This window comes from Schistocerca cancellata, chromosome 3 (genome assembly GCF_023864275.1).
Source record: "Schistocerca cancellata isolate TAMUIC-IGC-003103 chromosome 3, iqSchCanc2.1, whole genome shotgun sequence".
In the NCBI taxonomy this organism is placed as follows: Eukaryota; Metazoa; Arthropoda; class Insecta; order Orthoptera; family Acrididae; genus Schistocerca; species Schistocerca cancellata.
In genome coordinates this window covers 556,808,944-556,831,887 of record NC_064628.1, presented here as the reverse complement: position 1 = coordinate 556,831,887, position 22,944 = coordinate 556,808,944, and the positions used below count along the sequence as shown (strand labels likewise).

The window sequence follows — 22,944 nt, the reverse complement described above, 5'->3', positions numbered from 1 at the left end:
TGCACGATAGTTTCAAGATAAATAAAGAATTTGTATGCTTTAAGAAATAGTCTTATGTGCAATAATGAACAACAACAGTTTGCCAGTGATTGCAGATATGACAAACAAATTACAGTACATTCATTTACACCCCTCATGTCTCATGCATTACATTCATGAACATACTGCAACAATGCTCTCTCTCTCTCTCTCTCTCTCTCTCTCTCTCTCTCTCTCTCTCTCTCTCTGACACACACACACACACACACACACACACACACACACACACACACACACACACACACAAGAAAAATGCACATTCCATTCACTAGCAAAATTTATAGAGCTGCACTCTTTCTTTTACATGAGTTAGTGATACTATCACTTTCTCTGTAATACAGTTCTGGCATGAGTATATGCCAATAACAATGACAAAGTACAAAATAATCATCTGAGTATTAGAAGGGATGATATATGGTGCTGACAAACACACACAAATCCAGGAGAAGAAAAAACTGGCCATTTTATTCCCCTGAAGTACCTATTATAAACAGTCACTTGAAACTCTAAAACAATATTCAGTCTGCATCGTAATTTCAAGAGTACCACTTTATTGTCACATCTCACGTACACACCAGCAGTCTTCACAGGCAAGAGGAAACATAGTGAAAGTAGTCGAAAGTCCAAATTGTGTGCATAGTATTCTACAGAATTTACACATTTAATTGTTAATATACAAAATTTGTACTGGAATTGTTGATTAGTGCTTCTGATAACAGTTACACATACAAAAAGACTCATTAGCTCAGAACAATTAAGCAAAAAAATGTAGATTAGCACAGATTTTAAATGCTAAGGAATTAATAAGTTTTTGATTACTATTTGTTTAGGGCCATCCAAAGTACTTCTGTTGTTGTTGAAACGTAGTAATAAAGTCAGCAAGTCTGCCGAAATATGGTTTTATTTTGTATTTTCTCTATGGTCTCTGAATTAAATTACTTGAATGTGAGCTACCTGTTTTTACATTAAATACACACAAATATTACAGCCCAAAAGTAAAATGGTAATGGAAGGCTTCAATCCTGAATAAGTCACTAGATATCTAAAGACTTATTGGGATAGACATATCTACATATACAAATATGTGAAAAAGACACCAAAAATATACATTGGCAGTAAGAAAAATTGCTATATGTTCGGAAATGCTAATATTTACACACACAGAAAATACAACAACAAGAATTTATTAAAATGTATTTTCTTTAAAATTAACAATAAATTACTTTCTACAGATTATTTAAATCCCAAACAAATTAGACACAGCAAAAAATTTGGAATAACACCCAGAATATTTTTATGCAATGAAGAATGCAAAATAGAGTTAACAGCTGCAATTTGTGTTTTCGACTACTTTTATTTTACTATCTGCTAATATTGACAATGTTCCACATGACGTTGTATTTTGCTTTTTATTTTTTTCCAGTTTTTAACTTTACACACTGATCCTTTCCTTAATATTATGTGAGGCATATCTTCTTGGTCTGCTATTCCCATTTGTACATTTAACAAATATTTGGTGTTTTGTATAAATGCAGTTAACAAACCGTCTGCACAGATGCTGTGGAGACTTATCTGATGTCCGATATGGCTAACACCTCTGGAAAAAAGAAAAAGGAAAATCAGAGACATGAAATAATATGGTATGCAAAGCTATTTTTCATAATGTATCACACATATTGTGGCTTCCTTTGTATTTCAATACACGCCTCTTTTAATGCTTCAACAAAATGAATACCAAATCATCTATTGGCCACGCACAGTGTGTGCAGTGCTTCATTCACCATTACATTCATTTTCATTTATTAGGGCAATACATTCTCAGAACGTTTCACATTTCTCATCTTTTTCCTGCTTATATCAGAAAGTGTTGTCTGGATGCACATTTCATATTTACGTTTACATTTGGCTCCAATTTTACTACTTGCTATGTATTTACAGCAAGTTTTATTATCTATACCTCATCTACCTGTATTTGTCGTGCAGTTATTTATATTTATAGTTTTTGAATACCTTCAATTTTTTCAATACAAAACAGACAGGAAGTTAATGGTAAAGAAAAAGTAACTATATTACATAACATCTCCAGACTAACATTATTTTTAATTCTAAGGACGACAGCACATACTTAACAGTGGGTCAGTTCCTCTATTTTGCTACTATTACAACATTCAATCTTTAGAAAGGTTTTTTAGTCATATCTGGTACATGCAATGCAAATTTGCTTTCTGATTCTGGACGTGTTATGACTATTTACTGTTGATTTGTGAACAAACTGATACAGCATGCAACATCTACACTTATAAATTAAAGTCCCCACATTGTATTTTTCAGTCTGTATGTGAAGGCTAATCTAAGGAACTACTACAGGGATTTTGATACGGCTTTCACTAATAGATAGACTGAGTCGTGAGGAATCTTTTAGAATGGTGGAACCTAATATCCAACAGAATTCTATGCAAAGACTCAAAAGAAATTCAGTTGGGTTCAGGTTGGGGCTTTGAGCACGCTAATCCAGAAAATCCATCTGATTTTCTTCAATCCACAATACAATGGTCCTTGCTTTGAGATCAGTAGCATTATTGTGGATATACAGAAAAGGCACAGATCTGAACTGTACCCAAAGTGTGCTAACATCTAAAAGGTTTCAAATCTGCCCCAATTCATTGCTAACCATCAGATCTAATGTCCTCAGTGTTCCATAGAGCATTGCTGTTGAAAACTTGCAAATGATGTCCTCAGTGCAAATCATGTGGCATTACCAGAGTCATGTACTGAAACTGTCCATGACAATCTGAACATTATAGACAGAAAAAGGTCCAGAATGAAAACAATAATATTTGATGAGCAACAGGGCTCAATATTGTGACGATTTCTTTTTTAAAATATGTGAATGAGCTTCCTAGTACACAAGATAATGAACCATTCAACACCATGTCTTCCTATGACACATCTATTCTGCTGGAGAAATGATCCCTGTAATGTTTGTAAGGAAGTTCAAATTTATGGGTTAACTTCTCAAAAACCAAAGTAATGTACTTTCAGCCTGGGGGATCAACCTGGAAATGTCAGATTGATCATGTACGTAATAAGCTAATGTCTAGTCTCCATGCTTCAAGGATAGCCCCCCTATATATAAATTCAGAGGTATTAAGTGTATTATATTGGGCTTTTGTACCATTTCTGTGATATGGTACTATAGTGGTAATTAGTTACTTATTCCACAGATCAAATTCACAATAAGTGTTGTGATATGGAATGCGTAAAAAGTGCAAATGTATAACACCTATATACTACTTCAAAATATGTACAAGAAATAACATTTATATGACTGAATTGTGCAGTTTTTAATGGCAAATTATCTCTACTCAATAACTCTTCTATGGTATGGAAGGGGTCGTTAAAGAAAATCATCTTTAATCTACATTTTAAAACACTTATGCTGTCAGACGTTATATTTCTGTGGGTGGATTGTCAAAGAGTTCTATAGCTGCATATTTCACCTCTTTCTGTGCCAAAGTTTGGTTCATTAGAGGGTAATGGTGATAATTTTTCCTTCCTAAGTTGAACTTGATGGATTGTTAATAACAAATTTTATTAGTTAATAAAATGTTGTGAAGCTGTAGTTAACATACGCCACTGATTAAGGAGATACCTGCAAGATTTACGTTTGTGAAGTCCACACATTATTCTAATTACTTTCTTTTGTGCAATGAATACTTTTCCTATGTGAGAAGTTACCCCAGAATATTATCCCATAAGACATAAATGAATGAAAATACATTAATTTTTTGACTTCTCTATCCACAAAGTTGCCAGTTATTCTAATGGCAAAAGTTATCAAACTGAAACGTTTTAGCACATCTCCTATATGGTTTTCACAGTTGTTCATCAGTATTCACAAATAACAACTTCTTATCCTGTTTATTATTTGTTTGTGATAAACTAGGTTAACAGGAGGTAGGATATTTTTGTTAGTATGAAACAAGATGAACTGCATTTTTTTAAAGTTTAAAGCTAGGCCATTGTGCAAAACAATTAAGTAACTTTCACAAAAACATCTTTATCTATTTTCTCTGTTGAGTTTTCTTTCATCAACTTCATAAAAATGCTTGAATCATCTGCAAACAGGACTAATTTCGCCTCTTGATTCAGGTAAAATGGCAAATCATCATTATAAAGCAAGAGCAGTAGTTGGGCAATGATTGAATCCTATGGGACTCCCATTGCATATTATGTGGCACACCTTATTGTATTACTCTAGCAGCCTAGGGTAATTTTATGCATTCTGTTTCTTAAATCAGAACTAAATCAACCATTTGCATATTCCATGACTAAGTTCTCTAAAAAAATATTATGACTGACAAAATCAAATTCTTTCCTAAACAGGAGATGTTTTATATTTAAAGATTTTATTGTGTGTTCAGTAAATGTATAAACAGCTAACCTGATAGAATGACCATTTTGAAGTCCAAACTGCGGCCCTTTACTACCCAGGTAGGTTAACAAACCTGGTACATACAATTGCCTGCTCAAAAATTTTAGGAAGTGGTGTGACAATGGCAAGTAGTTGTTGATATCTATCAAGTCACCCTTTTTATACAGAAGGCTAACAATGGCACTTTTCAATATTTCTGTGAAAATACCCCGAGTTAATGATGCATTGTGTAAGTGACTAAGAACATTACAACTATAGGGCCACAACTTTTTGGGTCTTGTTCAAGATATTATCCATGCCCTATGGACATGTACTATTTACAGTCATGATGATGATCTTCTCCAATTCAGATGGTGATGCAATATTAATTTTTAATTCATTAAATGACATCTTTATTGATTCTTCAGTGTACTGTTTTGCTTTCTCTTCTGAACTATTTGAATCCATTATCTTGCATAAAAAGTAATAATTAAAAATATCTGGTAGTCACAAACTGCCCTTTACAACTCTCCCATTCTCTTTAAAACAAATTCTGTCATGTTCTGTGGCATCTTTACCGGCCTCGTTTTGCCAAAATTCCCTATGTATTGATTTTACTTTGATATCTGATCTGTCAATTTCAGAGAAGATGTGCATACCCCTGAAGTTTTTATAATGTTTCATAATATGTTGCAGTGTTTCTGGGGCATTATTTGTGTAGTGAGTTTTGTGGGGAGGAACATATCACACACTCATTTATACAGTAACTGAACCAACTTGAGTAACGCCAACCTCTTCATCTATTATGGATCATATCTTGAAAAATGCGTGCAAATATGTGTATAACATGTTAGTTTTAGTGGTCACAATGCTCAAATTCTTGCAATGAATATTTCAGGACACTCAATTCCCAGCAGAATATGACACATAGTAAGGAATTTCAGTACAAAAAATGTGGAATGTTTTTGTTCTCTCCTAAACGGTAAAAGTTGGAAAGATGTATATGACTGTAATGATACCAATGGGAACTATGAGTTATTTTAAAGCAAAAAAAAACTAAAAAATTTTGTCAATATTGTGTAATTCCAAGAATAAAACTAAAGCAAACTGGCAAATTATAAGGAAAGAAATGGGCAACAGGCCAGTTAATCACAGTAATATAGAGCTGATTATGAATAAAAATAAACTGACCGCAAACATGTGGCTAGTGCTTTCAACAATAATTTCTCTAATATAGCACAGTAGTTAATAAATATACACCTTGACAAATAGCCAGCCAGTCACTCAGATCAAAAAATTCACCCAAACACATTATTTATGTATCCAGCAACACCTGAGGAACTGTCAATAATCATAAAAGAATAACCTAATAAATATTCAGTGGGTGTTGTTGGGATCCCAGATGCTATTATCAAACTTCACACAACATTTATTGTGGAACTGCTAACAGACATAGTAAATTCATCTTTTGAGAGTGGTGTGTTTCTAAATAATCTAAAAACTGCAAAAGTAACACCTTTGCATAATAAGGGTGCAAAAAGTAATATTATTAATTATAAGGCAGTTTTAGTATTTTCAGACTTCAGCAAAATTATGGAAAAAAATGTTCCTTGGAAGGTTAACAGTTTTCTTGAATAGAGAGAGGCTGATAAATGACTCCCAACATGAGTTCAGAGCTGGAAAGTCAACTCAGACAGCAAATTTTGCCTTCGTAAATGAAATATTAGAAGCAGTTGATGATAAGCAACATGTATCTGGGATATTTCTGGATCTAAGTAAAGCCTCCAAATGTTATTGATCATGGCATTCTCTTGCATAAATTAAGTAATTATTGAATTAGAGGCCAGTCTGAAAGGTGGCTCCAGTCGTACCTCAGTAAACGTCAGAAGATGACAGAAATAAAACACAAAGATAGTGAAACACAAAAAATTTCTAGTTTTTACAGTGATGAGGAGAAAACCAAGTATGGAGTCCCACAAGGGTCAGTTCTGGGATCTGTCCTATTTCTGCTGTATATGGATGACTTGGCTAGTAAAATCCGCGATGGAACCACTGTACTCTTTGCAGATGACACTAACATTCTGATTAAATTACAGAATGAGAGAAATCTGCAAGAGGCTGCAATATCAGTTAAGCGCACCTCAATGCACTGGTTGAGGACCAATAGGGTCGTCATAAATTCTGAGAAACTGTGGCAGTTAACTTCCACACCACACAAAACCTCCATCCTGTAAACCTTATTTTCATTATCAAAGGAGAAAATGTGTCTAAGGTCAGTGGTACAAAATTTCTAGGCACTCATGTTCAGGCAGATCTGAAGTGGGAGGTGCACCTAAACAGTCGCTACTTATGTATGGAATAATTTTTTGGGGGAATTTCACAAATTCTACAAAAACATTTAAAATACAGAAAAAGATTATCAGGGTGAGAAAAAGGCTAAATGCAAGGATTCCTATAGACCCCTTTTTAAAACTCTCAAAATACTGTTGCTGCCTTGCTTGTATATACAGGGTGTACATAAAGTCCAGGAACACTTTCAATTATTTATTGCACAAGAACCAAACATTGTACGATATGATACATATGTCATTTCAAAGAGAAACCCTGAAAGTTTTTTTTCATGTATACCGCCACAGCGTAGTTTGGTAATTTGCCGATAGTAAGCGCTAATCACAAACAGGGCGAGTTCAGTTGTGAACCAAGCATTCTCCGTGTTGGAGTTTGACAACAACAAGTGTGCTACAGCTGTTCAACAGAAGTTTAGAACCAGGTACAGTAAGAAGCCACCAACAAGAAAGGCCATTTAGCACTGGCACAACAAATTCGTTGGGAACAGGTTGCTTGTGCCCGGCAAAGAGGAGCGGACATCCCAGTGCGGGTGAAGTAAATGTGGAGTGCGTATGAGAGACATTCATAAGGAGTCCAAAGAAATCGGTGCATCGTGCATATTGTGAACTCAAAATGGCTCCATTGACAGAAGCTGTCTATGAAACCATTCACACTGGAGCTAGCGCAGAAGCTCAATGATGACGACAAAGACAAGCGTTCTGTATTTTGTTTGCAGTTGCAACAACTGAATGAGGATGGGGATGGCATTGTTGATCACTTAATTTTTGGTGAAGAAGCAACTTTTCACACTAATGGGAAAGTAACAGGAATAATTGCGAATCTGGGGTACAAAGGATCCACACGAATGCACTGAATTTGAGCGTGATTCCCCAAAGGTAAATGTTTTTTGTGCCTTGTCATGTCGAAAACTCTACGGGCCATAGTTCTTCACCGACAGCACTGTCACTGGATATTCCTACTTGGACGTGTTGCAGCACTGGCTGATGCCTCAAATGCAATCGCACTCTCCATTCATCTTTCAGTAGGATAGTGCTACACCTCATTTTCATCATGAAGTTCGTGGGTACCTGAACACAGAGCTGGTGTATCGATGGATCGGCAATGCTACAGAAGGGGACAGCTGTCTCATGAAATGGCCTCGCCAATCACCAGATCTCACTCCATGTGACTTTTTTCTGTGGAGACTCATTAAAGATCTGGTGTACGTACCACCTGTACCACGTGTTGTAGCAGAGCTGCGGGAGAGAATACAGGAAGCAACGGCCACAGTCGATGATGCCACGCTGGGACAGGTATGGCAAGAATTTGATTACCGTATTGACGTCTGCAGAGTTACTCATGGTTCGCATATCGAATGTTTGTAAAAAAACTTTCAAAGTATCTCTTCAAAATGCAATATGTATGACATATGTACAATGAAACTAGGCAGAAGATGAACTGTTACATGAACACAGTAAATACAGACTTATGAAAAGAGGATTGTATTATACTGGAGCTATGTTATATAACCATTTGTCTTCTTACCTAAAATGCATACCAACATTAAATGCATTTAAAACAAAGTTGAAACAGTTCTTGCTTGATCACTGCTTCTCGTCTTTGTCTGATGTTATGGAACACCATAATAGGTAAACCTCATTTACCAAATTTGTGCATATCATGCTGTCTCACTTAATAACTGCTATTATCACATGTAGAAGCAATGTAGTACATCAACCTACATTGTAAATTAACTAGGTTTACCACTGTCCTATATCATATGTACAAACAATGTACTAAAATGATTCTTGGAAAAATTAACAAATATAGAGTCTTTGTGTTACAGAATATGACTCTGACGATAGTAGCTTAAGTCAAAAAGGGAATCTAATGTAACAGTCTATTTTTAAATGTTTGTATTGTGACTGTATATACAGTATTGATTTCCAAAACCACAACAGTGAAAGGGGACAGAAAAATAACTAGCACAAATATGTAATTTTGTGGTTATAATACAAGGAATAAGGAATATTTTAACTTAGCCACAGAAGACTTAGATTAATGGATAGAAGTCCATGTATCAAAGGTGCCATGTACTGCAACTCCTTACCCAGTGAGCTCATAAATTTAAGAGAGACGTCATGATAAGGTTTATAGTTAAGTGGAAGCAAGGTTAAGGATGACTCAATGAATATACTTTCTTCCAAATGCCACAAACCCATTTTGCCTCATACTAAAGCATTTTTGTTGTAGGTCAGATGTCTATGAATAACACCTTCTGAACGCAAACAATACAACTAACACAACGGCATTGTTCAAAATGCTTGCTCTATCCTACTGCCTCATTACAATTCAGAATGATCTCACTTTTCCTTGAGTGTGTCTGACCACATGCTCGGTGTAACACGTAATATGCTGGCCAACATATGGAAGACAAATTTTGTTCAGTTCAATAGCTAATGAGGGCTGCATCGCATTAATGATGAGCTTTATGGCATATTTCAGAGGTGTAGTTCTCCAGAATATAGGTGTTTCCATCAAAGATACCTACAATGTAATGTTAATGAAGTACCTGCTGAAGCAGAAGACCTGGGGAACTGTTTATCATGAGGATGGCACTGAGGGAAAAACAAAATTATCTGTTGATTATCTGTGTCATTGTTTCAACAGTGCCTTTCCTCTCAAAAGACATAGAAAAGCCATTCAGAAGTGATGGGTACAAAAGATGAATCACAAAGGGAATAATCATCTTTAGTGCAACCAAGAATTAACTTTATATAGAATGTACTGTACAAAACAAAACAAATTGTGGTCCAAATTTCCAAAGATACTTTAAAAAGTATAAAAAAAACTCCTCAGTGAGGTTCTTAATATATGCAATCATCAAACTACCAGTTTACTGTGTTGTTGTTGTTGTTGTTGTTGTTGTTGTGGTTGTGGTCTTCAATCTGAAGGCTGGTTTAATGCAGCTCTCCATGCTATTCTATCCTGTGTGAGCCTCATCATCTCCAAATAACCATTGCAACCTACATTCTTCTCAATCTGCTTCCTGTATTCATCTCTTGGTCTCTCTCGACTATTTTCACACCCTGCACTTCCCTCCAATACTAAATTGGTAATCCCTTGATGTCTCAGAATGTGAACTAACAACCAATCTCTTCCTGTAGTCAAATTGGGCCACAAATTCCTTGTCTCCCTAATTCTATTTAGTACCTCCTCATCAGTTACATGATCTAACCAACATTCTTCTGTAGCACCACATTTCAAAAGCTTCCCCTCCTTTTTTGTCTAAACTGTTCATTGTCAATGTTTCATTCCATACATGCCTACAGTCCAGACAAATACTTTCAGAAAAGACTTCCTAACAGTTAACTCTAAATTATATGTTAACAAATTTCTCTTCTTCAGAAATACTTTTCTTGCCACTGCCAGTCTACATTTTATGTCTTCATTTAAGCCATCATCAGTTCTTTTGCTGCCCAGATAGCAAAACTCATCTACTACTTTAAATGTGCCATTTCCTAATCCCATTATTCATGTTTTGCCTTTGCTGATGTTCATTCTATATCCTCCTTTCAAGACAATGGCCACTCCGTTCAACTGCTCTTCTGAGTCCTTTGCTGTCTACGACAGAATTTCAGTGTCATTACCTCAAAGTTTTTATTTCTTTTCGCTGAACTTTAATTCCAACTTCAAATTTTTCTTTCGTTTTCTTCACTGCTTGTTAAGTGTAGAGGTTGCATAAGATAACTTGTAAGTTCAGTATTGTCTCAATTGTTCCTGAATTTCTTCAGAATCCAAAATGATCTTCTCCAAGGTCAGCTTCTACCAGCTGTTCCATTCTTCTGTAAAGAATTTGTGTTAGTAGTTTGCAAGCATCACTTAATATAGTTTGGTAATTTTCACACCTGTCAGCAAATGCTTTCTTTGGAAATGGAATTATTACATTCTTCTTGAAGTGTGAGCATATTTTGCCTCTCTCATACATCTTGCCAACTAGATGGAGAGTTTTGTCGTGACTGGCTCTCCCAAGACTATTAGTAGTTCTAACAGAATGTGTCTACTCACGGGCCCTTGTTTTGACTTAGATCTTTCAGAGCTCTGTCAGTTTCTTCTCTTAGTAGCGTATCTCCCACCTCATCTTCATCTACGTACACTTCCCTTTCTACAATATTGTCTTCAAGTTTATCTCTGTTGTATATACCCTCTACACACCCCTTCCACCTTTCTGCTTTCCCTTCTTTGCTTAGGATTAGTTTTCCATCTGAACTCTTGGTATTAAAACAGCTGCTCTCTTTTCCCCAAAGGCCTCTTTAATTTTCCTGCAAGCAGTATCTATCACTCCCCTAGTGAAATATGCTTCTAAATCCTTACATGTGTCCTCTAGCCATTCCTGCTTAGCCACTGTGTACTTCCTGTCATCTCATTTTTTCAAAGCTCTGTATTCTCTTTCATCTGCTTCATTTCCTGCATTTTTAAATTTTCTTCTTTCATCAGTTAAATTCAGTATATGTTACGTTATCCAAGGATTTCTATTAGGTCTTGTCTTTTTACCTATTTGATCCTCTGCTGCCCCCACTATTTCATCTCTCAGAGCTACCCATCCCTCTTCTACAGTATTTTTTCCCCTGTTCTCGTCAACCGTTGCCTAATGCTCCCTCTGAAACTCTCAGCAACCTCCAATTCTTTCAAATTATCCGGGTCCCATCTCTTTAATTTCCTGTTTTTTCCCAATTTGTTCAGTTTTAATCTATAGTTCATAACCAATAAATAGTGGTTGGAGACCACATCTGCTCCTGGCAATGTCTTACAATTTAAAATCTATTTCCTAAATCTCTGTTTAACCACTATATAATCAATCTGAAACCTTCCAGTGTTGCCAGGTCTCTTCCATGTATATTACCTTCTTTTATGATTCCCAAACCAAGTGTTAATGATGATTAAATTATGCTCAGTGCAAAATTCTACTGGATGGCTTCCTCTTTCATTCCTTTCCCCAAATCCATATTCACCTACTACTTACCTTTTCATACTTTTTCTCCTATCAAATTCCAGTACTCCATCACTATTTAATTTTCATCTCATTTAATTATCTGAATAATTTATTTTATTTCCTCACATATTTCTTCACTCTCTTCATCATCTGCTGAGGTAGTTGACATATAAACTTGTACTGCTGTCATAGATATTGTTTCAAGTCTGTCTTGGCTACGATAATGTTCCACAATGCTGTTCATAGTAGCTAACCTGCATTTCTATTTTATTATTCATCATTAAACCTACTTCTGCATTATCCCTATTTGATTTTGTATTTATAGCTCTGTATTCACTTTACCAGAAGTTCGGTTCCTCCTGCCATAGAACTTCACTAATTCCCACTGTACCAAAAATCAACCAGCCAATTCCTCTTTTTAAATTTTCTAACCAATTAAGGGCTCTAACACGCCCCTGTCTGATCCATAGGACACCAGTCTTGTTTCTCCTGGTGACAACACCCTCCTGAGCACTCCCTGCCCAGAGATCTGAATGTGGGACTATTTTACCTCTGGAATATTTTACCCAAGAGGACTCCATAATCATTTAACCATATAGTAGAGCTGCAGGCACTCAGGATTATGGCTGTAGTTTCACTCTTGCTTTCTGCTGTTCACTGCACCAACACAGCAAGGCCACTTTTGATTGATGTTACAAGGCGGAAATTTTCACATCTGTATGTAATGCGATAAACAGCTCAACCAAATATTGTTTCCCAGAAGTACTAAAGACCTCAAGAATAATTCTAGTTTCTTGGAGGTATGTTCCATTTTGCAATTAAATGAAAGACAGTTTGTTTTTTGCCATACAGATTTCACTTCTTTTATTTATAAAGCACATTTAGTGGCCTGTAACTGTATATGCGAAATGCGTTATGTAGTAGTTAAAGATAGATTGCTACTTAACTTAAAGAAGAAACGTCTAGTTGCAGACTTCTCGGGCTGGAATGCAACATCACGTGGGATGGAGGGGGTGGGGAAGGCGAAGGGCTAGTAGTGTATGGGTGGGAGAGAGATGAACACTGTCTGGTGAAATGTTGAGAGAGTGGACTGCCAACATGGGCAGCGCCACAAGGTTGTGGGGCAGGGAGGTGGGGAAAAGAGGAACAAAATAGGAGAGGAATGGGGAAAAGACAGGCATAGGCATTGGTAGAGGTCTGCAAATAAACAAGGTGGGATGTGAGAAGGGGGAGAAGATGATAAGACAGAGGGGGTGGAAACTACCCTCCACCCAACAGTTTCCACTCCCTCTGTCGTGTCATCTCCTTCCCATTCTCGTCCCCCACCCTGTTTATTTGCAGCCCTCTGCCAATACATCTGTCACTCTTTCCCTGCTTCTCTCGTTTTTTGTCCCCTCCCCCTCCCCCCCGCCCCACCCCACCCCGGCACCCTGCCCAACAACATCCAGATGCTGCACCTTCAGTAGTCTAGTCCCTGCACACTCCACCAGACAGCATTTGTCTCTCCCCCCACCCATACACTATTATCACTATCACTATCACTATCACTAGTAACACAGTAACATACTTGCAACTACTATATAATCCATTTCTTATATATTATATAAAAGAAAATATGTATTACAGGTCACTGAAAATGCTTTATAAATAAAAAAGGAGCTGCCTTCCATTTAGTTCAAAAGACAGAACATATCTCCATGAATTTTGAAGCAACTAATGAACATAGGAATATGCCTTTTCTATTCTATAAAAACTATTATCACCCTTTTGTTATACTCCCAACTTTTTTTCCATCAGCTGGCGGATAGAAAATATCGGGTCGATCATGCTTCTTCCTTTCCTAAACCCATGCTGTCCTTTACCTAGCTCCTTTTCTATCTTTTCACTTATTCGATTTTGTAAAATTCTTTCAAAAATCTTGGCTGTATGAATCATAAGGGTTAGTCCACTGTAGTTTTTACAAAGCCTTTTATTGCCTTTTTTGAAGATTGGGAACAATGTCTCCTCTTCTCCAATCATCAGGTATTGTACTGTTTCTCCACACACTTGACAGTACTCTATACAGCCACTGCATTCCCACTGGACCTGCTGCTCTTATCATGTCCACTGATACTTCATCAGGTCCTGGAGCTTCCATTACTTCCCTTGTAATTTGTCCTAATTCTGCTTCCCAACTTCTCTCAATTTCTCCATTATTTGTTGTTTCCTCATGTACCTGCTCCTCAGCATTTAACAGTTTCTTAAAATGTTCTCTCCAGAGATCTTTTATATTCTCTGGATCTTCAATCACAGTACCATCCTCTGGTTCCATCTTTACCGGTGTTTCAGAAGCCTTCCTTTTATTTTTCATCATTTTATAGAACATTTTCTTATTACTCTTCACATCTTTTTCAAGTTCTTTTCTAAACTCTTCCCATGCATTTTTCTTTGCTGTTTCCACTATTTATTTACACTACTTCCTTTCCTCTACATATCTTTTATGGTCCTCGTCATTTTTAGTTCTCCACCACTTTCTCCATGCTCCATTTTTTCTTCTAACTGCTTGGATTGTGGTATCATCTCACCAACCTCTATCTCTTACTTTTTCCTTTCCAGATGTTCCACCACATACTTTTTGTGCTGCTTCGACTAAATTGCCTTTGAATAAACTCCATTCTTTTTCTACATTGCAGAAAACGTCTTTTGGAAATTTTTGTGTGATTAATTCTCTATACTTTTCAGCCCTTTCACTTTCCTTCAGTTTCCAATCCCGTATCCTCACCATTTTCTTTTGGTTTCTATTTTACACACAGTGATTCATTATCCGTTGTCCCACCAGTAATCTATGGTCTCAATCTGCTGTCATGCTTGGAATTACCTTCACATCTGTTACTTTCTCTCCCCATTCCTTATGTACTAGAATTTAATCAATTAAACTCTTGATTCTTCCATCTCAACTGTATCCGGTGATAACATGACTTTCTCTCTTCATAAACCGGTTGCTTGCTATTTTAATTCCATTCCTCTGGCACAAATCCAGGAGTCTTTCGCCTTCTTCATTTCTGTCTCCATATCCAAAACATTCTAATGCTTGCTCAAATCCATTTCTGTCTTTGTCTACCTGTGCATTAAAATCTCCTATCACTATATTAGCACACTCCATAGTGATAGGAGATTTTGATGCACAGGTAGGCAAAGACAGAAAGGTTCTAATATATGTATAAGTCCTAATATATGTTTATAAAACTAGTTTTGTTGAAATTAACACGCTAACTAATCATTACTGCTAAAATAGATACAACATTTAAATGTAATTCCATGTACAGAAATATCCATTTGAAATGAGATAATTAAGTACCCACTGTTAGACTAATTCTAATACCCACAGAATCCCTTATCCAATTTGTCTTTATATTTTTTTCTTAACTTTCTATATGAAACTAAATCGAACCCACTGGAACTCTTTGGAAAGACTAGTAGCCAGAAACAAAGTGGATTGATAGTCACTCCAATGGAACCACCACAGAAAGAAACAATTAAAAAGGTCACACTTATGCATTCATAATCCTCAGGCAATCCTGTGATGAACACCCAAGATAGTGTGCCATGGGATTACACACTCAACAACAGAATATCCGTCCCTTTCTGGGGAGTTACACACACAAAAATATTCCTTGTGCAAAAAAGAATAATATAAATAATACAGAAAATACTAATGTGATCAGCCACAAAACATTTTTTTAAAGAACATAGTATATTGCCAAGCCTCTGTATATATATTCTAGAAACTGTCTCTTTTGAGGGGAAAAATTGTTTAGTCTACTTACAACTGACAGAGAAATCCACAACTGATACACACAAACCAAGGTAAACATTCATCTGGTGAGCCAAAGATTGTGCATAGTTGTTCTTGATCATCTAGTGGTAAAGCTTGTGCCAGGAAATTGAGAGGTTACAGGATCAAATCCCATTCATACTGTGGAAATTTTCAGTCTGACTTTAATCTAGCTTTCCCCTCCCAACAATGTATGGGACTACCACGAATGACACAAGGTTAGGATTCCATGTTAAATTGCAGGCCCCTCTTCTCCATATGTAAAACTGGTGTAGATTAGGGGCATGAACATCACTGAAGCGCACCTTACCCTTGAACATCACAGAATAATGATTAACAAGCCAATTAATAAAATAACAGCAATACTTTTAAGACAAAAAAGGAATTGATAGGTGCAATACACTTTTTATTCTGTTGATGAGTACCTGAAGGCAAATTTGCATTAAGTGTACGGTCCCATCCTCTCCCCCCCATATAATTTAAATCTTAAAGAAAACTGTTTCCTAAATATATCATGTATGATACATACCCACAGTCATCAACAGTATCCATACTACTGCAACAGTGCATTTAATTTGCAGTTGCCTTACATCTCGTATAGTTGTTTCACTGTTAAGTGCCTAGATCAACTTAAGTCATAATATTCATGTGTTGATATGTATCATATTCTATGAATGTACTAACATGCATTCTTTGTATTTATTTACGTTAACATTGCCTGTGTGTGTTTTGTCATTTCTGTATCCATAGCCATTGTTTTTGGCACAACAGGCGCGTAGAATTTTGATGTCTATTTTACTGTAAAAAGAACTTTTAACATTACAAATATCAAACTTTTTTTAATGTTGTAAATGCCATTCCAATATGAAAATCTTTTTACTGTGTATCTAAGATTTTGCCGTCATCTTAAGTTGAGAAGTACCTGCAATGAAAAAATATCTGGAATGTGTCTGTCCGCTGGCTAAATTTAGAAAAAAATATTTGTTAGGAAACTGCACAAATCGGTCATGTCAATAACAATTCATAGCTCAAAAGCCTGCCAGTGAGGGGTGAGATGGAGAGCAAAGTAATGGTATTTCTCACCAAACACACTGTGAGGAACCTACATCCTCACGTCATAGATCTTCATTATTTTTTGCCATTTTCTTTATTAAGGATATTCTTTTCTGTTGCACCATACGTTATTAGGTATTGGTAAGTCATGTAGCAACAGCTGGTTAAGCTACGCCCAGTAGTAAATAATAATCTCTGCCTCTGCCTGTCAATAAGGGCTCATGATTTGTCATTATCTGTAAATGCTGGGCATAAAATTTAGTAGTTGTTGTTCAATAACATTCATGACACTGGATCAATCAAAATAGAGGAATGTTGCGATGGTGGTTTTAAAATGCTTCAAGTGTTTTACTTTGTCTCTCCCTCCCAATGGAACACACTGCACAGAAGATTAATACAGTCATATGAAACTGTCAGGAGAGTCTCTCTGTGGGATGTTCAACTCCTGTATCACATTTGCACCTTCTTCAGTCTTGGCAAACCATCAGAACCCATTTTGCACTTTTTTCCGGTAGGTTTTTATTGACAACACAAAGTGTTGTCACCTGTGATGATTTTTTTTCACAAAAAAGAATTGTTCACATTTTGAATTTCAGTCAAGAAGTGTTATACAGCCATGCTTCATCATTTTTGTTTGGGAGTCAAGGCGTACGGGACAAACTTTGCACAAAATTTTCTGTTCTTCAAAACATCCTGGAGAATGTCTTGGAGTCTTTATTTAGAAATGCTGCTCTATTGCAATTTGTGACACAACAATGTTGACACAATACAGTCACATGTCCACTATTTAGCACTGCCTGCTCACAGTTGATTTGTTGAATGTGCACTTGGTGTTTATAATTGTTAGTTCAAGCTGTCAGATTCACTGACATCACTTATATACATAAGGAATAAAATTGATCTTAGAACTTTTTGGAAAGGCGATGTTTGTTATAATGAATTATAATGTTTCAGCCAACATGTTCAATATTAGATTATTCATTCCTGTTAGAATTTTTGGCTGCATTGAAGAATTACAGGACTTTTTTTCTAAAATCTGATATAATTTTATCTGGTTTTATTTTACACCATTAACTTATTTTTACAAGTTAAAGGTTTAATGTGAGTGTATGTGCAAATAAAAACACAAGTGATCATGTTTTTGACTTTAAAATACTGTATGCCTCATGTGGCAGCACACAGCACACATTGACAGATATATTTTCAGAAATACCAGAATGTTAAGAAGACTGTGACAATTATTGTACCACTGAAATCTTTTGAAGTCCATAACACTTACAATTTTAAACGAATTGCATTCTAAGTAGCATGTCCAAGGTCATAGATTCAACTAAGTTCCTATGGATTGCAATTAAAAACAGCTTAAAATGAGAACACCACATAGAAAATGTTGGGTGGAAGGTGAACCAAAGACTGCATTTTATTGGCAAAACACTTACAATGTGCAACATATCTGCTAAAGAGAGTGCCTGCCTACACTATGCTTGTCTGTCCTCTTCTGAAGTATTGCTGTGCAGTATGAGATCCTTACCAGATAGGATTGACAGCTGTCGTTGAAAAAATTCAGTGAACATCAGCTTGCTTTGTATTATCACAAAATAGAGGAGAGTGTGTCACAGATGTGATAAGTAAGTTGGGGTGGGAGTTGTTGAAACAAAGGTGTTTTATGTGTCAGTGATATTTCATGAAACTTCAATCACCAACTTTCTCCTCCATATGCCAAAATACTTTGTTGACTCTTACATACATAGTGAGAAATGGCCATTGTCATAGAATAAGAGAAATCAGAGCTAACATGGAAAGATTTAGGTGTTCACTTTTATCATAGGCTATTCAGGAGTGGAACAATCAAGAAATAGCGTTAAAGTGGTTCTATGAGCCTTTTTGCCACACATTTGAGTGTGAACTGCAGAGTAATTGTGTACATGCAGATTGTGTTGAAACACAATGTCCGACCACAGCTGCATTCATACTGTGCATACCATCAACAAAATGGGTCCTCTTGATCATTTTGTCAGTACTGTTTGGATGCCTGGAATTTAAACGAGGTCTCTGTGCACGCTGTCTTTTTATTGTAATCATCCATAAGGGTTAACTAATTTTAATGTACAGACTAGTTAAGGCTTTCATAGCCTCTTGTTGAAAAATTGCCTTTTGGCTTCTGTCTTGGGTTCTTTGACCAACATCCGTTTGATGATTTTTCTGATGTTTCACATTGACAAGTTGCTGACATTGTCAAAGCTTCATCCTCCATTGCTTGTGGTGGACTCAAGTGGAGCTTGCAGCCACAGATTATATATAACTGGCATGTAAACATCCAATGGCTTTTCCATGGTCTTCACTGCAGCAGTTCTCACCTTGTTACTCACAACGGTTGTTCACTGCAGCATGGGAATCTAGGATCCATTCACCTTGAGGCTTTCCTCTTTCTTGTTGAAGCTATTGTCATTTGTGTGTGTTTCTATGGCTTCCTTGAACAAGTGGGCATGATAAGCTCTTCCCTACACCAAGAACTTCTCTGTTGGAATTTTACTACATGATCTGTGTCACACTATGCATGCTCCACCGCAGCTGATTTCTCGACCTGGCCCAGTCTGCAATGCAGTTTCTGTACAGCGATTCTGATATCCATGGTTTGTCCATTCATTGCAACATAGACTTTTCCACATGCACATAGTATGAGGTATGTGGTGTATTTCTGAAATTGCAAGTGGGTCCCTTTTCTGCTTTGCCGATCTGAGACACACTTTGATCTTCATCAGCCAAAGAACCCAAGACGGAAGCCAACAAGCAGTTCAAATTTTTTTATTCTCAAGAAGGCAATGAATTAAGCTATAGTGACGCTTACATATGGGCTAACTGATTTTGATTGAGTGTTTAAGGAGACCAAACAGCCAAGGTCATCAGTCTCCAGTGCACCCCCCAGTATAAGAACAGTGTATGCTCTGTGTTTTTGTATAGAGTAAATTCTCTATGCACCAGTGAGAAAGTGTTCTAAATATTTGCATAGCATATATCTGAAGCAGAACATGGGAACCTGGCTGGGATAATCCAAGTGGGATGTGAGAACCTACCTAGAGACCACATCCAGGCTGCTCAGCACACAGACCCCTCATTGTTCATTTTTAGGGCAGATTTGATCTGGGGCCACCCTGAAAGTTGTCATGTTAACATGTGCATCTACGGGGTTAGGTATGGGCTGACTCATTGGGTTTGCTTGAGAATGATGGAAGGCCTGTAATTACTTTGCTAATATTACAGATTATGAATAAAATACAGCCTGTGCAGGAAAATGTAAAAATGGTTCAAATGGCTCTGAGCACTATGGGACTCAACATCTTAGGTCATAAGTCCCCTAGAACTTAGAACTACTTAACCTAACTAACCTAAGGACATCACACACACCCATGCCCGAGGCAGGATTCGAACCTGCGACCGTAGCAGTCCCGCGGTTCCGGACTGCAGCGCCAGAACCGCACGGCCACTGCGGCTGGCAGGAAAATGTAAAAACAGAAGTACAACATCAAATGGCCAAGATCGCTGTTGTTCAGCATTTATTGTAATGACTGGTTTCAGAAAACTAAGTTGACACCATCAGATCTTCTGAGTCTATGCATTTGACCAAGATTCAGTGAAATGTACTGCAGAAGATATGATGATGGCAACACAGTTTGCTGAAACCAGTCATCACAATAAATGCTGGTTGTTTAAAGATGTATTTCTCTTTCTGATTTAGTGTAGATCACCACCTAACTTGATAATGGCTCTGAGCACTATGGGACTTAACATCTGAGGTCATCAGTCCCCTAGAACTTAGAACTACTTACACCTAACTAACCTAAGAACATCACACACATCCATGCCCGAGGCAGGATTCGAACCTGCGACTGTAGCGGTCACGCAATTCCAGACTGAAGTGCCTAGAACCACTCGGCCACAGTGGCTGGCTAACTTGATAATGTCAGGCATATATACTACATAGGGAAAATGTTTCCCCTACAAGAAATTCATTTTGGCTGTGTTCCCAAATAACAAAAGACATCAAAGGAGTGGTCAAGCTCAGAAGAACTCTAAGGAAGGTGTTAACTTTAACACTAACATATTCAGCAACAGAAAGGGATTTACGAATAACCTATTTCATTTGACAATTGCTTTTTATCCCATTTGACTCCATGATGGAAGAGATACACAGCTAAATAATAAGGGATGTGTTACCCTCTATTGTTCACTATACAGTCATTTGTATTACATGTGTAAGAATCATTGATTTTTTTTGTGTTGTTTTAATTAATATGACAGAACAATAATGGTACACACTGTATCTGAAAAATAGAAAATTTGTGTTTTAATATTTTTAACTATACACTCTTAACTATGTATTTTTGTTTTCATTTCTGTGTAGCAGTAAATGTCCACTATGAGGGTTGGAACTTAAATACTGGCAACTATTTATTCACAACCGATACAAAAGAGTTACAAGTTTGCACTTGTTACTGTCCTTCAAAGTAGTCACTAGCATAGTGTAGAATCTGTTGCCAGCAATGTGGAAGGCGTAGTATACCGTTAGCAGAGCCTATTCGTTGATGGTGCGAATGGAGCGTTCTAAAGTTATGTAATTCTCATGTACGACTGTGATGGTGTTATCCTAATGTGTTACTTCCTCTATGGCAGACCGTCAATGCACAGTATTACTGTTCATTTTTGGAGCATCACATGTGACCAGCTTTTTGAAAGAAGCGGCGACACTTTCTGCACAACCCACCCATCATTTTGCACGACAATGCACGGGTGCATACAGCGCAAGCTGTGGCTGCTCTGTTAGGTCGATGGGACTGGCAAGTACTGTACCATCCACCATACACCCCAGATTTAAGTCCTTGTGACTTTGATTTGATTCCAAAGATTCTGAAGCATTCGCTTCAGAACTGTTCCAGAGATTTGACAGGCAGTAGACCACTCCATTTGCACCATCAACAGAACAGGCTCTGCCAACGGTATACTACGCCTTCCACATCACTGGCAACAGGTTTTACACAATGCTGGTGACTTCTTTGTAGGACAGTAACAGGTACAAACATGTAACTCTTTTGTATTGGTTGTGAACAAACAGTTGCCACTATTTAAGTTCCAAACCTGATATATGTATCTCTATGGAAACTGATAACATAAAGCAACAAAACAGTCCAAATATTAACTATACCATAAGTGATACACATTTAAAATATAGTAAAATTTTGAGTTACCTAAACATCACTATCTGGGTCTGTTTCACTCCTGGGCTGCCCAAAATTTCTTGTAATGCTTTCTGACATAGATCTTATGTTAGCCAAATTTATATCTGTGTCTGTCGTGACAGCTGAAAAGTAATCAATTCTATCAAGATCAGGTACAGTATCAGCTGTGTTGACATCCTCATCGGTACGGTAGCAATTGTCATACTCTGAATCGTACAGTACACTGAGTGAATCCAAGCTCATCATAGCATCAGAATCAAAGATTCTTGAAGAAGCGCGAGATGACATGCTTGTGTTGTCATCCATGTCTGCATCATGACCTAAGTCATTGAAAACAGAATTCACATCACTTAGAGCTCCTGAAAATGAAACAAATTGGTTGTTTAGCAATTTCTTTATTCAACATTTCTATTTAAATGCTTATAATTACAAACAAATAAGCTATAAATAAGGAAATGGAGATTGATAATTTACACTAAGAAGACAACCATCTAATTACAATCACTGCAGCTACAGCAACAGAAGGACAAATGATAGAAAAATGCCAGATACTGAATGTGTAGTAATGTTCCACTGACACGTTCACTTCATGTTACAACTTCACTGTCCAAAGACAACTCAAAACTACAAATTCACTATCCACAGACAAAAAGTGGTCTGCTATCACTCTCCACACCTTAGTGTTACCGATAGAACATTGAAATAACTCTTACAGTGACCAATCACTGAACTGAAACAGTATGGGAGGAACAATAGTAATACAGAAGATAGATTGGTGTCACCACTCTCATACTCTTTCAATTTGAGACACTGGTAACTACAAAAGGAATTGAAATGACCTACTGGCAATATAGTCAGGATCTCTCCAAAATCTCCTCAAAGGGAGGACTACTTTTTCAGTCATATAACCATTTTTGTAGCTGTATTGGGAAAATCTGTCTTTTGATATACATAAGGCGCATCACAGATCAATCAAATAAAGTGTTCTCAGAGCACCAACAGTATATTTTCAAACAATAGTTGCTGCATGACCAATATAGTCAGTCATTATGCACAATTAGAGCTGGAG

At 36.9% G+C, this 22,944-nt stretch overlaps 1 protein-coding gene across 1 annotated transcript in view; it reads right to left on the bottom strand.

The window, feature by feature from the left end:
* Positions 1-488: 488 nt before the first annotated feature.
* The window catches only part of LOC126175399 (Ca(2+)/calmodulin-responsive adenylate cyclase), a 501,843-nt gene continuing 479,387 nt past the window's right edge, over positions 489-22,944 (bottom strand). The window contains exons 27-28 of the mRNA XM_049922190.1: positions 21,885-22,234; positions 489-1,636 (exon numbers count right to left, since the gene is read on the bottom strand). Coding sequence (XP_049778147.1) covers positions 21,885-22,234 — 350 coding nt within the window. The 3' untranslated portion in view covers positions 489-1,636. The remainder of the gene's footprint in view (positions 1,637-21,884; positions 22,235-22,944) is intronic.